Source organism: Rhinatrema bivittatum, chromosome 1 (assembly GCF_901001135.1).
Source record: "Rhinatrema bivittatum chromosome 1, aRhiBiv1.1, whole genome shotgun sequence".
NCBI classification, from domain to species: Eukaryota; Metazoa; Chordata; class Amphibia; order Gymnophiona; family Rhinatrematidae; genus Rhinatrema; species Rhinatrema bivittatum.
The window spans coordinates 197,690,992-197,704,460 of record NC_042615.1 but is presented as its reverse complement, the minus strand read 5'-3'; the positions used below and the strand labels follow the sequence as shown (position 1 = coordinate 197,704,460).

General features: G+C 44.7%; 1 protein-coding gene across 3 annotated transcripts in view; it reads left to right on the top strand.

The window, feature by feature from the left end:
- The window catches only part of CC2D2A (coiled-coil and C2 domain containing 2A), a 404,582-nt gene that overhangs the window by 206,650 nt on the left and 184,463 nt on the right, over nucleotides 1-13,469 (top strand). For all 3 annotated transcript variants that reach the window (XM_029590744.1, XM_029590748.1, XM_029590757.1), the window contains exon 20: nucleotides 8,149-8,352. In XM_029590744.1, the coding sequence (XP_029446604.1) occupies nucleotides 8,149-8,352 (204 nt within the window). The remainder of the gene's footprint in view (nucleotides 1-8,148; nucleotides 8,353-13,469) is intronic.

Genomic DNA, 13,469 nt, shown 5'->3' with positions numbered 1-13,469 from the left:
GTCGGGCAAGTCTTTAAAAAAAAAAAATAAAAAGTTTTGATTTTCTTTCATTTTCTGTCAGTGTCACTGGCGCTGCGGCTCTCTCTTCCCTCCCTGACTGGGCGCTTGGGCGGACCGCAATTATTTTTCTATTTTTTTCAAAATTGAATTTTAGCTTTCTCAGGACCGCTGCCCAATCTGCATCGCATGTGACTCGGCCCGCATGCGTCTTTCTCGGGAGGAGGGATCCTCTGGGGTTCGGTGTGTCTTCCCGGGGGGAGGGATCCTCTGGGGTTGCAAAAATGGTTAAAGGCAAGACTGCCCGAGCTCCTTCAGTGTTAGCTGCACCGAGATCAGCTGAGGCAGATCCGTTCCCACTGAGCACGGGAATAGAGGCCTTTTTGGAGTCTTTTAGATCAGCGACTCGTGCAGCTATGGGGGAGGGGATTCTCCTGCCTCCTCTCTCTCCTCAGCCAAGGTTTCCTGGAGGAAGCGAACCTTTACAGTCTCTCTCACCTGAAATAGAGGATAGCCCCGAGAGGGGCTTCTGACTCCTCCTCCTCCTCTTCCTCCTTCTCTGAGTTTATTTTATTTCTCCATAAGGCTTTTAAAGCCAGGAGGGAAGGGAAGCTGCAGGCTGGGGGTAAAACTTCCTCTAGTGGTCTTAAGTCTCTTTCTCGAAAGCGGTCTAGAGTCTCTGGGTCCTCCAAAGCTAAGCACCTTGCATACAGGGGCTCATCAGACCAATACTGATTTCACGGGTCAGGACCCGCAGGGCAAGCCTCCGATGGGGGTGGATACAGACCCTGATCAACATCCACAGGATCCAACATGAGGCTCTAACAGTGTGGAAGGAGATGACCCTAAGGTGATCCATCTGTTTAGGAGGGAGGAGTTGGCTCCGCTTATCCCTGCCTTACTCGGAGAGCTAGGCATAGATGAGCCGCCAGAGGAGTCCAGGCTAGGGGCCATGGACCCAGTGTTGTTGGGTCTGAGGGACCCGGCTACTTCCTTTCCTTTTCATTTTTCTGCCACGGATTTGCTATATAGAGAATGGGATACCCCGGATCTGGGATTGAAAGATAGCAAGGCTATGGATAAGCTATATCCTCTTCCGGAGGAAGCAATTGACATTCTGCGGGTGCCCAAGGTGGACGCGACAGAGTCCGCAGTCACCAAAAAGACCACAATCCCGGTTACGGGTGCTACAGCCCTGAAGGACCTGCAGGATAGAAAGTTGGAGCTGCAGCTCAAGAAAATTTTTGAAGCCTTGGCACTGGGAGTGCGGGCAACTATGTGTAGCAATTTTGCCTTACAAGTGGGCCTTCGCTGGGTTCAGTAGTTACAGGCTAATGCTGGTATTTCCGATGCAGAAGCACAGCAAGCAGGGCGTCTGGAAACGTCGCTCGCTTATAGTGCGGATGCACTTTATGATCTGTTACGGGCTTCGGCCAGATCCATGGCATTGGCAGTCTCGGCTCATCAGCTCCTATGGTTAAGAAACTGGTTGTGGTTAAGAAACTGGTCGGCGGATATTTCCTCCAAGGCTCAGCTGGGGTCGTTGCCATTCAAGGGTAACTTGCTTTTTGGCAAGGACCTTGAGGATATGATTCAATCCCTGGGGGAGAACAAGGTTCACTGACTGCCAGAGGATAGGCCCAAGTCGAAGGGCTCCTTTTTTTCACAGTCTCGATTCAGAGGGAATTGGAGATTTCGTCCGTCCAGAGCTCCAGCTTCTTCCTTTCAGCAAGCATCCAGTCGCCAACAGTCCTGGTCTCAGCCCTTTCATGGCCGACGCTTTGGCAGAACCAGGGCTACCCAGTCCGCATCTGGGGCCAAGTCTTCCCAATGAAGGAATGCTGACCCATTCCTCAGTTCCAGCTGTTGGGGGCAGATTGTCCCTATTTTACGAGGAATGGGTCAAGGTGACGTCGGACCAGTGGGTCCTTACTGTGATAAATCAAGGCTACACTTTAGATTTTGCACTCCGCCTTCCGGGGCAGTTTCTGGTCTCCCCATGCAGTTACGAAGAGAAGCAACAGGCAGTACAAGATACCTTGCAACGCCTTCTGCAACTCGACGCCATCACTCTGGATCCTCAGGCGGATCAGCGAAAAGGGCGTTATTCCATTTACTTTGTAGTTCCCAAAAAATGGGGTCCTTCCGACCCATTCTGGATTTGAAGGGTGTAAACCTCTGCCTCAGGGTGCCACGTTTTCGCATGGAGATGTTACGGTCAGTCATTGCCCCGGTAAGAAAAGGAGAGTTTCTGGCGTCACTGGACCTAAAGGAAGTGTATCTTCTCATAGGCATTCAGGCCGACCACTAGAAGTTTCTGAGGTTCTCGGTGATGGGTTGCCATTTTCAGTTTCGAGCTTTGCCCTTTGGTCTTGCTACCGCGCCCAGAACGTTTACCAAAGTAATGATTGTGGTGGCGGCTCATCTGTGCAGAGAGGGGTTCCTGGTGCATCCATAACGGGATGACTGGCTAATTCGGGCAAAGTCGGAGTTGCTCGGCCAGTTGGCAATTCGCAAAGTGCTTCAACTCCTGTGATCGCTGGGTTGGGTGATCAACTTCGCCAAGAGCCGACTGGTGCCCACCCAGTCTTTGGAGTTTTTGGGAGCTCTATTCGACACTCAGCAGGGGAGAGTGTTCCTTACCTTGGCCTGAATTGTCAAGCTACAAGCACAAGTGTGGGACTTTTCGGCCAACCGTTTCCCCAGAGTGGGGGATTATTTGTGGGTTCTCGGCTCCATGACTTCCACCCTGTTGCTGGTGCCCTGGGCCTTTGCTTATATGCATCCTTTACAGTCAGCATTGCTTTCGCGTTGGAATTCAGTCTCCGAACAGTTTCATTTATCTCTCCCTCTTATGGATACGGCATGCTCCAGTCTCAATTGGTGGCTTATCTCGGACAACTTATCCCGAGGAGTTCCCCTGGAGGATCAGTTGGGCAGAGAAGCATTTAGTAAGTATTGCAGCATCTCACATAGCAGGAGTCAACAACGTTCAGGCGGACTTTCTCAGTTGGCACCGCCTCCATCCCGGGGAATGGGAGCTCACAGACGAAGCTTTCCAGCTCATATGCGACACATGGGGCGTACCCCGCATGGATCTCATGGCAGCGTTTCAAAATGCCAAGGCTCCACGCTTCTTCGGTCGCCGCAGAGAAACAGGAACAGAAGGAGTAGATGCCCTGGTGCTGCCCTGGCCGACCGACATGCTGCTGTACGTCTTCTCTCCTTGGCCGCTGATAGGCAAAGTGCTCAGGAGAGTGGAGATACACCCAGCAGAAGTCATCCTCATAGCATCAGAGTGGCCGAAACGGCCTTGGTTTGCGGACCTGGTCAATCTGCCAGTGGTGGGTCCCCTGCAGTTGCCACTACTCCCGGACCTTCTCCATCAAAGACCTGTGTGTTTGGAAGAGGTCGATCACTTTTGTCTAGCGGCATGGCTTTTGAGAGGCGCCGCCTGAGGAGCAAAGGGTATTCGAACGCTGTGGTGGCAACACTTCTCCGGTCGCGCAAGACAGCCACCAACCTTGTGTATGTGCGCGTGTGGAGAATCTTTGAATCTTGGTTTGTGGACTGGGCGATTGTTCCTACTCAGTCTTCGGTGTCGGATATTTTAGGTTTCTTACAATACGGACTCGCCAAGGGCTTATTGTGTAGTTCCATGAGGGTTCAGGTGGCAGCTCTTGGTTGTTTGTGCGGTTCCATTCAAGGCGTGGTGTTGGCTGCTCACCCCGATGTGGCTCCTTTCCTAAAGGGGGCAAAGCATTTCGTCCCCGATCAGGCACCCTTGACGTTCTTGGAATCTGAACTTGGTTCTCTCAGCTCTGTGTACGGCGCCCTTTGAGCCTCTGAAAACGGCTAGAATAAAGGATCTCACGTTAAAGGTGATTTTCCTTATCGCTATCACATCTGCTCGCAGGGTATCGGAGCTCCAGGCTCTATACTGTAGGGAACCGTTTCTGAGAATTTCCGATTCTGGTGTGTCCTTGTGGACAGTTCCTTCCTTTCTTCTGAAGGTGGTGTCTGCTTTTAATGGAAATCAGTCAGTGGAGCTTCCGTCGTTTCCCGTTTTGGACCAGTCAGACCCTATGTCTAAACACTTATGGAAGCTGGATGTTTGTCAAGCGTTGTTGCGTTATCTAGAAGTTACTAAAACGTTTCATGTGACGGACCATCTTTTTGTGCTGTGGGCTGGTCCAAAATGAGGAAATATGGCATCTAAAGCTACAATTTTGCACTGGTTGAAAGAGCCTATAGGCTCAGCATATTTGCTGCGTGGTAAGCCTGTACCATTTGGTCTTCAGGCTCATTCTACCTGTTCGCAGGCGGCTTCTTGGGCAGAGTGACAAATGGCCTCACCGCAGGAGATCTGCAGGGCGGTGACTTGGAAGTCTTTGCATACCTTTGCCAGACACTACAGACTGGATGTTCAGGCACCGGTTGAAGGAGGCTTTGGAGAAGCAGTGCTTAAAGCGAGCCTTTCCAGATCCCATCCCAGGTAAGAAAGCTCTGGTACATCCCAGGAGTTTGGACTGATCCGGGTATGTACAGGGAAAGGAAAATTAGTTTCTTACCTGATAATTTTCATTCCTGTAGTACCACGGATCAGTCCAGAGTCCCGCCCAGGGAACGCATGGAAGTAAGGGAGAGTCCACTCAGTTATTGATTGATTTGTTTTCAGATCTGCAGAAATTGGATTGACCGTCCTCAAGTGGTTCTACAGGTTCAGTTCCTAGGAGGGTTAAGTGAACCGGTTATTTCTTTTTCTTGTTGAAGGGTTATTGTACATAGTTATGGTGGTTTTTTGAGAGCCATTCTGCTTTAACATTGAGTAATACTGCCGGACTGTAGGTGGCACCATCCTATATAAGGCGGAGTTTTGTTTTGAAAACTTCTCTATCTCCATCTGCTTGGGGGGGGGGGGGGGGGGGCAAAACCCAGGAGTCTGGACTGATCCGTGGTACTACAGGAACGAAAATTATCAGGTAAGAAACTAATTTTCCTTTAATTAGAGTTTCTGAAAAACAAAAACTAAAAGTTACAGACTGGCAGGCCCAAAATTGTTCCTGGCTCCCTCCCATCTTAACTCCAAAGGCCCTGCGGGGCCAAACTTTCTGCCTCTTCCCTAAAGACCTCCGATTTTAATTTTCTAGAAGTATGCCATGGCTGCGACCATAATGCCATTTATTCGCCCCTCCCCCGCTACCTGCTCCTGCTTCCCATATTTAAAATGTAAAGATATTGTTGGATTCCTTGTAGATCTTCCTCAGCGCAATCTTGAAGTCAGCCTTCCTTAAGTCCAGGATTTTAGTCTTAGTATGACTTTGTTCATGTCTGAATATAATATTGAATCACACAGTATGATGATCACTAGACCTACATTTTCCCTAACCATCAAGTCAGTGACAGTTTCCATTTGTCAGTGCTAGATCTAGTTTAGCCTCCCTTTGAATGGGTTTTTCCACTAGTTGCCTAGGGATTGGCCCTTTTAAGGAATCCAGGATTTCTCTGAAACAGGTAGGCTCTATATACAGTCAGCAGGCTGAAGACACCTAAAAACACAACCTCCCTTGTTTATGCCATCCTAATGCTGTCTCTCTTCATGTTTAAAGCCACTTCTTTTTCCTATGCTAGAGGTCTGTGTATTATTCTAACATACATAGAAATCTTCTTAAGTATTTCCAGGGCAACCCATAGTAATTCAGCTTCTGTTTGCACTTTAGTGGCTATTATTGTGTTCCTGATAATAGAATCTATTCTGTCCCACTCCTTTTTCCCATATTCTGTCTTATCTGTATGTCGTATCCCAATACTGATGTCCATTATACTAAGACTCTTTGATTGCAATCACATCTATATCTTCCTCTGCCATGGTGACCCCCAGGTCTTTGATTTTTTTTTTTTTTTAATAAAACTTTGAGCATTTGCACATCTGAATCTCCAAGATAATGCTCTGCCTCCCTCTTTCCTTATTTCCTTTTTTCTTTTTCCATAAGCTAATTTATCAGCTTTTCTTCCTCTACTTCTAATTGTTGTCTCCCATGTTTTATTTCATGGTTAATTACAGGCTTTTATCTCTTCAGGGCTTACCCTGATTGCCTCAAATGTTTTTGCTTGTAAAAGAGAGCAGGTTGGCCTCCCCCATCCCCACTCCATGCTTTAAAGTTGCTTGAAATGATGGCTGAGGATTGTAGTACCTTCCTTGGTTGGATGTAAACTATTCCTTCTGTATAGATCTTATCCTCCCAAGTATACCACCATAACCAAAATCATCTACCCTGTACTAATATTTCAACCATTAATTGAAGATTTTTGTGAGAGCAATTCTTCATACTCCCTGGTGGTATGCAGGTAGGTCTTCTGAGGTGGTCACATAACTGTCCAACATCACACTCTAACTCTTTGAACTGTATTTGAATTTTTACTGACTTCATAAGACAGATCATCTGTACTTGGATACATAACGATAACCAGTTCACTTCCCATTCACATTTCTCTAACTAACCTCTAGATTTTCTGCCTATTCTTGCAAACGGAGGCCCCTGGAAAATAAGCAACTTCCATCTTTCTGTGGTTACATCTCAACTCTGTTCTCCTTATTATGGAGTCCCTGTCAGAATTTGGATACATTTGCCATTTCTTTCAAGATCCTTGCTATGAAGGATTCCATTGTGGGTGTATGAGGTTTAAAGAAATATTTGGAGGATCATACCGTAACTTTGTAAAGGTTATATGTAATTTAAACTTATTTTTTCCTTCCATTTAGTTCTTATCCTATGTTTTGGGGAACTGCTAAGTTTTTACAGCTGTTGAATGGTTTATTAAATTTGGAAAACACATACTTATGTGACTGGAATGAGGACATGATGCAGTCTTTTTGAGTACAAGGGACATCAAGAACTGAGGAACAAAAACATGAGAATTGTGCTATTGACAGGGTTTGCAAGGAGAGGATTTGTTTTAGTGTATTTTACTTGAATTGAGTTATACCTTGTTGCATACTGTGCATTCTTTTACCCACACAAAAAAGGGGACTGAGTTAGGTCAGAGGAATGAAAATTCACACACATTCATTTTGGACTCTCAGTGTGTACTTTCATACACTTACTTTGCTACCTGCTTTCATGTTGTATGTGCCAGTTGGATTTTCAAAGGGAAACTTTGTGAGAAGATTCCCTTTGAAAATGAAGGACTGCAAGCCCTACAGGGAATTTTAAAATTGCCCTGTTAATTAGTAGATCATAGAATGATTATTCCTTTGAATACATCCATAAAAATCGCTATAGATATGGCTTGTCATCTTTTCAATTTTTGCACATTGGTCAATTTGTTAAATCTAGACTGTGGAAAAGCTCTAAACATCCTAATTATTTTATTAAGAGTGTCTAAAATGAAAACTAATAGCAGGGTGGGCTTGAAGTGGTGAGACCGATATTCAAAGAGTGCTAACCACTCAAATATATATGTGAAAGTTAGGCACCTATGTTGAAAGAGAATGGATGCCTACAAAATTTATTTGAATATAGGTGCCTAACTTCAACTTTAGGTGCCTTAATTTGAGGTGCCTAAAGTTAAGCTTGGTATCGGGAGGACCTAACTTAAGCACCCAGTTCTGGAAATTAGCATCAAGCTCCTAAATTCCATCCTCCACCCTGTCCCCTGCTCCATTTTAGGGATCTAAATTTAGGTATTAAGACTGCTACTACTAGCATCAGTAGCATGGGATCTTCTTAGTGTTTGGGTACTTGCCAGGTTCTTCTAGCCTGGTTTGCCCACTGTTGGAAACAGGATGCTGGGCTTGATGGACCCTTGGTCTGACCTAGTATGACAATTTCTTATGTTCTTATGTTCAGTTCAAAAGTATAGGCATCTAACTTTTAACATTAGGCACTTAAGTCTTTTGAATATAGGGATCTTTATAATTTCTGATTGTTTTTGCCAGTGATGCTGTTTTTAATTATATGGCCATGCCAAATAACAGTATACTTACTTTTTTTTTTTTTTTTTAGCTCATGCCTTTTTTTTTATTGGTATACTTACAAGTTTGTCAGAAGTGAGGTGTAGGGGATTTTCCACAAAAGCTGTTTGTTTTACAGATAACTATTTCTTAGACTTTATTGTGCTGTATTTTTTTGGGTTGCTTTTTTTCTTCAGATTGCCTCCACTGGAGATGCCTACATTCCAGATTTCTTCAGACTTGAACAGCTGCAAGAAGAATTTCATTTCATTTCAGATGAAGCATTCAACAGATCAAAAAGGTTTCGCCTGCTGCAGCTCAGAAATCAAGAAGTGGCAGAATTCCGAAACTATAAGCAGGTTCCTATCCAAGACAGAGAAATCACAGACAAGTTTTTCCAGGTAAGCAGTGCTTCTATGTGAGCAGAGTCACCATGCATTACAGCACTCCTGGAGGGCTGCCAACAGGCTTGATTTTCAGGGCAATCAAAATATGTAAGTACGTCATAAACTAAAGATGCTGGATGAAATAAGCCTTGTGAATATTCTGAAAAAGAGACCTGTGGGCAGTGCTCAGACTGGTATTTGACTCTCTTTTTAGAATTTGTGTCAAAGAGTTGTGTTATTTGCAATGATGTAGCAATGGAAACAGATACTGAGTTATAATCGCTGTGTTGTCCTTTACTCTGAATTTCTGTTTGTTTGTCCTTTATTCTGTTTGTCCTTTACTGTTTGTCTGTTTGTCTTTGTTTGTCCTTTACTCTGACTTCTGTTTGTTTGAATTAGAAACATAATGCTATTGAAATCATTTTTGTAAACAAATATATTTTATGGGACAATTTTTACGCAGCACATACTCCCACAGCCACGGAACAGACTTATCTGGCTAACTCAACTCCTCCCATTTATGTCCTCAGAACGCTCCTAATTTATCTGGCTAAATTCTAGCTAGCTAACTTATTAATCAGCTGCATAAGTTCCCAAATCTTCATTTAGCCGGATAACTTCTGAGTTATCCAGCTAAATACTTTTGAATATGGACCTCATGAAGTCTAGTGTCTAAAGAGGATGAGCCTAATATACTAAAGGTTGCGAGAAAATAATTTGGCCAATCTGCTAGTGAGACAACACTGCCCCATATCTAAAAACAAGATGGTAACACATCCAAAATAAATAAATTCAGAACATGATGCCTCTCATGGGTAGGACAACATATTACTTGTGTAGACCCTGAGTCTGTAAACTCATACCAAAAAGCATAGCTAGACCATTCAACTCAGAATCCCATTTAATATTAAAATCCCCTAACACAACAAGGGAAGCCATTTCCAGAAAAGTAATGGGAAAGCTCTGAAAAGGAGAGATTGATTATTTATTTTTTTATTTATTTAGCTCATATCTTTCATGGTGAGTTACATTCAAGTGCAGTAGGTATTTCCCTGTCCCTAGAGGACTTACAATCTAAGATGGTCATTTACTTAGCTGCGTTAGGTATTATCTCCAATGACCATTCAACATAACACTTAAAGATTTTACTAAAACAACTGCTTCTACCATCGCAACCCAAATGTTGAAACATTTCTCTAAGCCCACTCTTACCTGCAACACCTCGTTTTTCTGTGTGTGCAATCACTTTTAAAACTTGCCATGAGTATAAAGAACTTGCAGGTATTTGCAACTGCTTTTTTTGTGTGCAAGAACATTTTCTACGGAAAATAACTTAAAACATTTTATCTGCATGTATTATTTTCCAATTCTGCTCAAAACACTTCCCCAGGAACACCTCTCTTAAATGCATTTAAATATGTGCTTGTTGTATATATTTATTACATTTTTATACCACATAATTAGTAAAAATAATAAAAGCAGTGTATAGTAATACACTCATAATTAAAATGCACATAAAACAAAACTTAGACACCACTGCTGCTGCCCTTTTGATCTTAATTCTCTAAAAATATAGCTCCCAGACCCTAATCCCTAATGTAATCTGTGAAATTGTTTTATGTAGTACAAATATGAATGTTTTACTTTGTTAACCGCATTGAACACACTGTGGAAACTGTGGGATATAAAAGTCACTAAATAAATAAATAATCATTCCCTGTTATACCCAGATCAGTCCAAACTCCTGGGTTTTGCCTCCCTTCCAGAAGATGGAGACAGAGAAAGTTTTGTAGGTATTGCCTCTTAACTTGGTGTGCCACCTGCATCTCCTCAGTATTTCTCTGTCTCCAACAGATGGAGGTGGTACAAAACCTGCAGTTCTGTTCTTGATCGGGGAAAAAAAAAAAGATCATTTTTTTCTTTAGGTTTCTGGGCAGCAGTGCCTCCCAGGAGGTTGGCAGGACCTGGTGGGATTATCCCTCTTAGTAGTAGGCGATAATGGGCAGGAGTTGGGAACCCCAAAATTTGCTCGGGATTCCTGCGCTGGGGGTGAAAGCTAGCAGTCTGTCTCCCTCCCTCTTCACCATCATTGACAGGGAAGCCCTTGCCTATCTCAGGGAAGTATGCTGCACCGCTTAAAGTTTATTTTAAAAAAAGAAAATGATAAAAAGGAAAGTGAGGCATGACGATTGACAGCCAGATCGCAGCAACCTGACCACATTTTTCCCTCTTTGGGGGTGTCGCGAAGAAAGTAGAGGCTCTTTCCCAGGGCTCCTCGTGGCTAAAGGGGTGCTGGCGTGGGCTGCGCGATTTTAGGGCTGCCAACCATGCTGCATTCCAGCCGGTGTACAGCTTGCGGGGAAATTTACACGTGGCTGGCGCAGTCCAGTGTTTGTTCCTGCTGCCTCCCTGGAGGGGATGGTTCGCCAAAGGGAAGAACGGCAGACACTTCGCAGCAGCGCGGCCCTCCACATTTTCGAGCTGCTTCATGCAGTGCGCCAGCCCTGTTCCCGCTGAGTGTGGGAATGGCGGCCATTTTAGATACTTTTGCTGCCTGGGAACAACATGCAGTAGAGGGAGGAGACCTCCCACTGCCGCTGTCCCCAGCAGATTCTAGCCCAAGAGAGCCCCAGGGGTGGGGGCATGGATGGGCACAGGGAGGAGGATTTAGATCCCCTGGTGGGGGGATGATCAAAATTATCCAGATTTTTCCCCTGAATTTATTTTATTGATGCAAGATTGAGCCAAACAATCTTGCCCTTCTAAATACAGGACTTTAGGTGGCCCCCCCCAAAGAAGAAGTTGAAGGGGCGGAGCATGCAGTGGCCATAGGATCCGCATGCTCAAACTGCCGGGAGAGCAGCTCTCTACAGATGTGGTGTCTTCTGAGGACTTGGATCAGCGTTTGGTCCCTAATGATCCTTCCTGAGGGTCCTGGTCATCACTTTCAGATGACCAGGACCCTCAGGAAGAGGAGTTGGGAAAGGTCCCTTCTTTGGAAGGTGATGACCCCAAGGTAGTTCGCCTCTTTCAGAGAGAGGAGCTGGGCCCTTTCATTCCTCATGTCCTCACGGAATTGGGAATCGCGGTCCCACAGGAGGAACAAGACCAGGATATGGTGGATCCCAGTCATGGCTAGCTTGAGTGGGCCGGCTACTACCTTGCTGTTCCATAAGATGGTGAAACAATTGGTGGTCAGGGAGTGGGACACTCCAGAGACTGGCCAGAAAGTCAGTAGAGCCATGGATAAACTGTATCCGTTGCCCGAGGATACTTTGGAGCTCCTGAGGGTGCCGAAGGTGGCTGCTTCAGTATCTGCGGTCACAAAGAGAATTACCATTCCAATAGCCAGCGCTGCAGCACTGAAGGATTTACAGGACCAAAAGCTTGAAGTATATCTCAAAAGGATATTTGATATACCCTCCCTTGTCATCAGGGCAGCAGTTTGTAGCAGTTTCATGCTATGGGCTAGCTTGCGATGGGTGCAGCAGTTGCAGAGGGCCAAGGATCTGTCGCCCAGGTGGAACATTTATTTATTTATTTATTTATTTATTTTTTGGCTTTTATATACCGAAGTATTAGTGTAGGCCTTCACTCTGATTTACATTTTAACAACGAAATACATAAAAATCAGTAGAGCAACTTCAATAAGTTTGTAACTACAGCGGGGAGATACATTGATTTCGGGAGATCGATATAAAACGCATGGGTTGGCGAGGAAAAAACTTGAGATATATACATATTAATCAAGGAGAATTTGATACAATAGCTTGTCCAAACAAGGGTGTTGAAATCATCAGTACGTTGTTCAGTGGGGGTACTAAGTAGTGGGGTGTTCAAGAGGAGAATTAAGAGTGATTGGAAGGGGAAGGAAGTGGGAGTGACTGGAGGAGATGGGGGGAATATAAGGAGTGGGAGGGACAAAATTGGGAGAGGGGCTGCTGGGTTGTCCTATATGTTGGTTTATCCAATCCCATCTTTGTAAGCTTGTTTGAAGAGCCATGTTTTGAGTAATTTTTTGAACATCTTGGTATTGGTTTGGGTTCTGAGACTGGGTGGTAGTGAGTTCCAGAGTTGAGGTCCGGCTATTGAGAAGGCTCTCCTTCTTGTGGTGGTTAGTTTGGCTGCGTTGGCTGGTGGGATTTTGAGTAGTGCTTTGTTGGTTGATCTAGTGCGGACTGCGAGTGGTGCATTTGAATTAGGGTGTTGAGGCAGTTGTAGTCATTGTGGTGGATTGAGTTGTGTATAATTGACAGTGCTTTGAATTCTGTTCTTTTTTCTACGGGGAGCCAGTGTAGGTCTTTTAGTACGGGTGAGATGTGGTCAGTTTTTTTGGGTCCAGTGAGAATTCGAGCAGTGGCGTTTTGTAGAATTTGTAGAGGGTGTAAGTTGATTTTGGTAGACCTATCATGAGGGAGTTGCAGTAGTTGATGCCTGAGAAGATTAGAGATTGGAGAATGGTTCTGAAATCAGTTTGGTTTAGTAGGGGTTTGAGGTGCTTGAGGATTGAAAGTTTGTGGAAGCCTTCTTTTGTTTTCATGGTGATGTGTTTTTTGAGGTTGAGTTGAGGGTCGATCCAGAAACCCAGGTCTTTGACGAGTTCTTTTAGATTGATGGGGGGTGTTGTCGATGACGATGGGGTGGTTCAGGTGATCGCTGGAGTTGCTTCTTTCGATCAGTATACATTCGGTTTTGTCGGTGTTGATGCAAAGTTTTAGTTGGTTCAGTAGAATTTTGATTTTGTTGATGGTTGTGGCTGCGATTTTTAGTGCGTTCTCTATGGAGTTTGATACTGGGATGAGTAGCTGTATGTCGTTGGCATAAAGGAAGTAGGTGATGGAGAGACCTGAAAGGAGTTGGCAGAGTGGTAATAGGTAAATGTTGAATAGGATGGCCGATAGAGATGATCCTTGAGGCACTCCGGTTTCAAGAGGGATGGTGTCGGAGGTGTAGTTGTTTAGTTTTACCTTGTACGATCTATTTTGAAGGAAGGAAGTGAACCATTCTAGGGTTTTTCCTGTTAGACCTATTTCGGATAGCCTGGAGATTAGGCAATTGTGTTCTACTGTGTCAAATGCAGCCGATAGATCGAGTAGAATGAGGATGTATCGTTGTCCTTGGTCAAAGCCTCT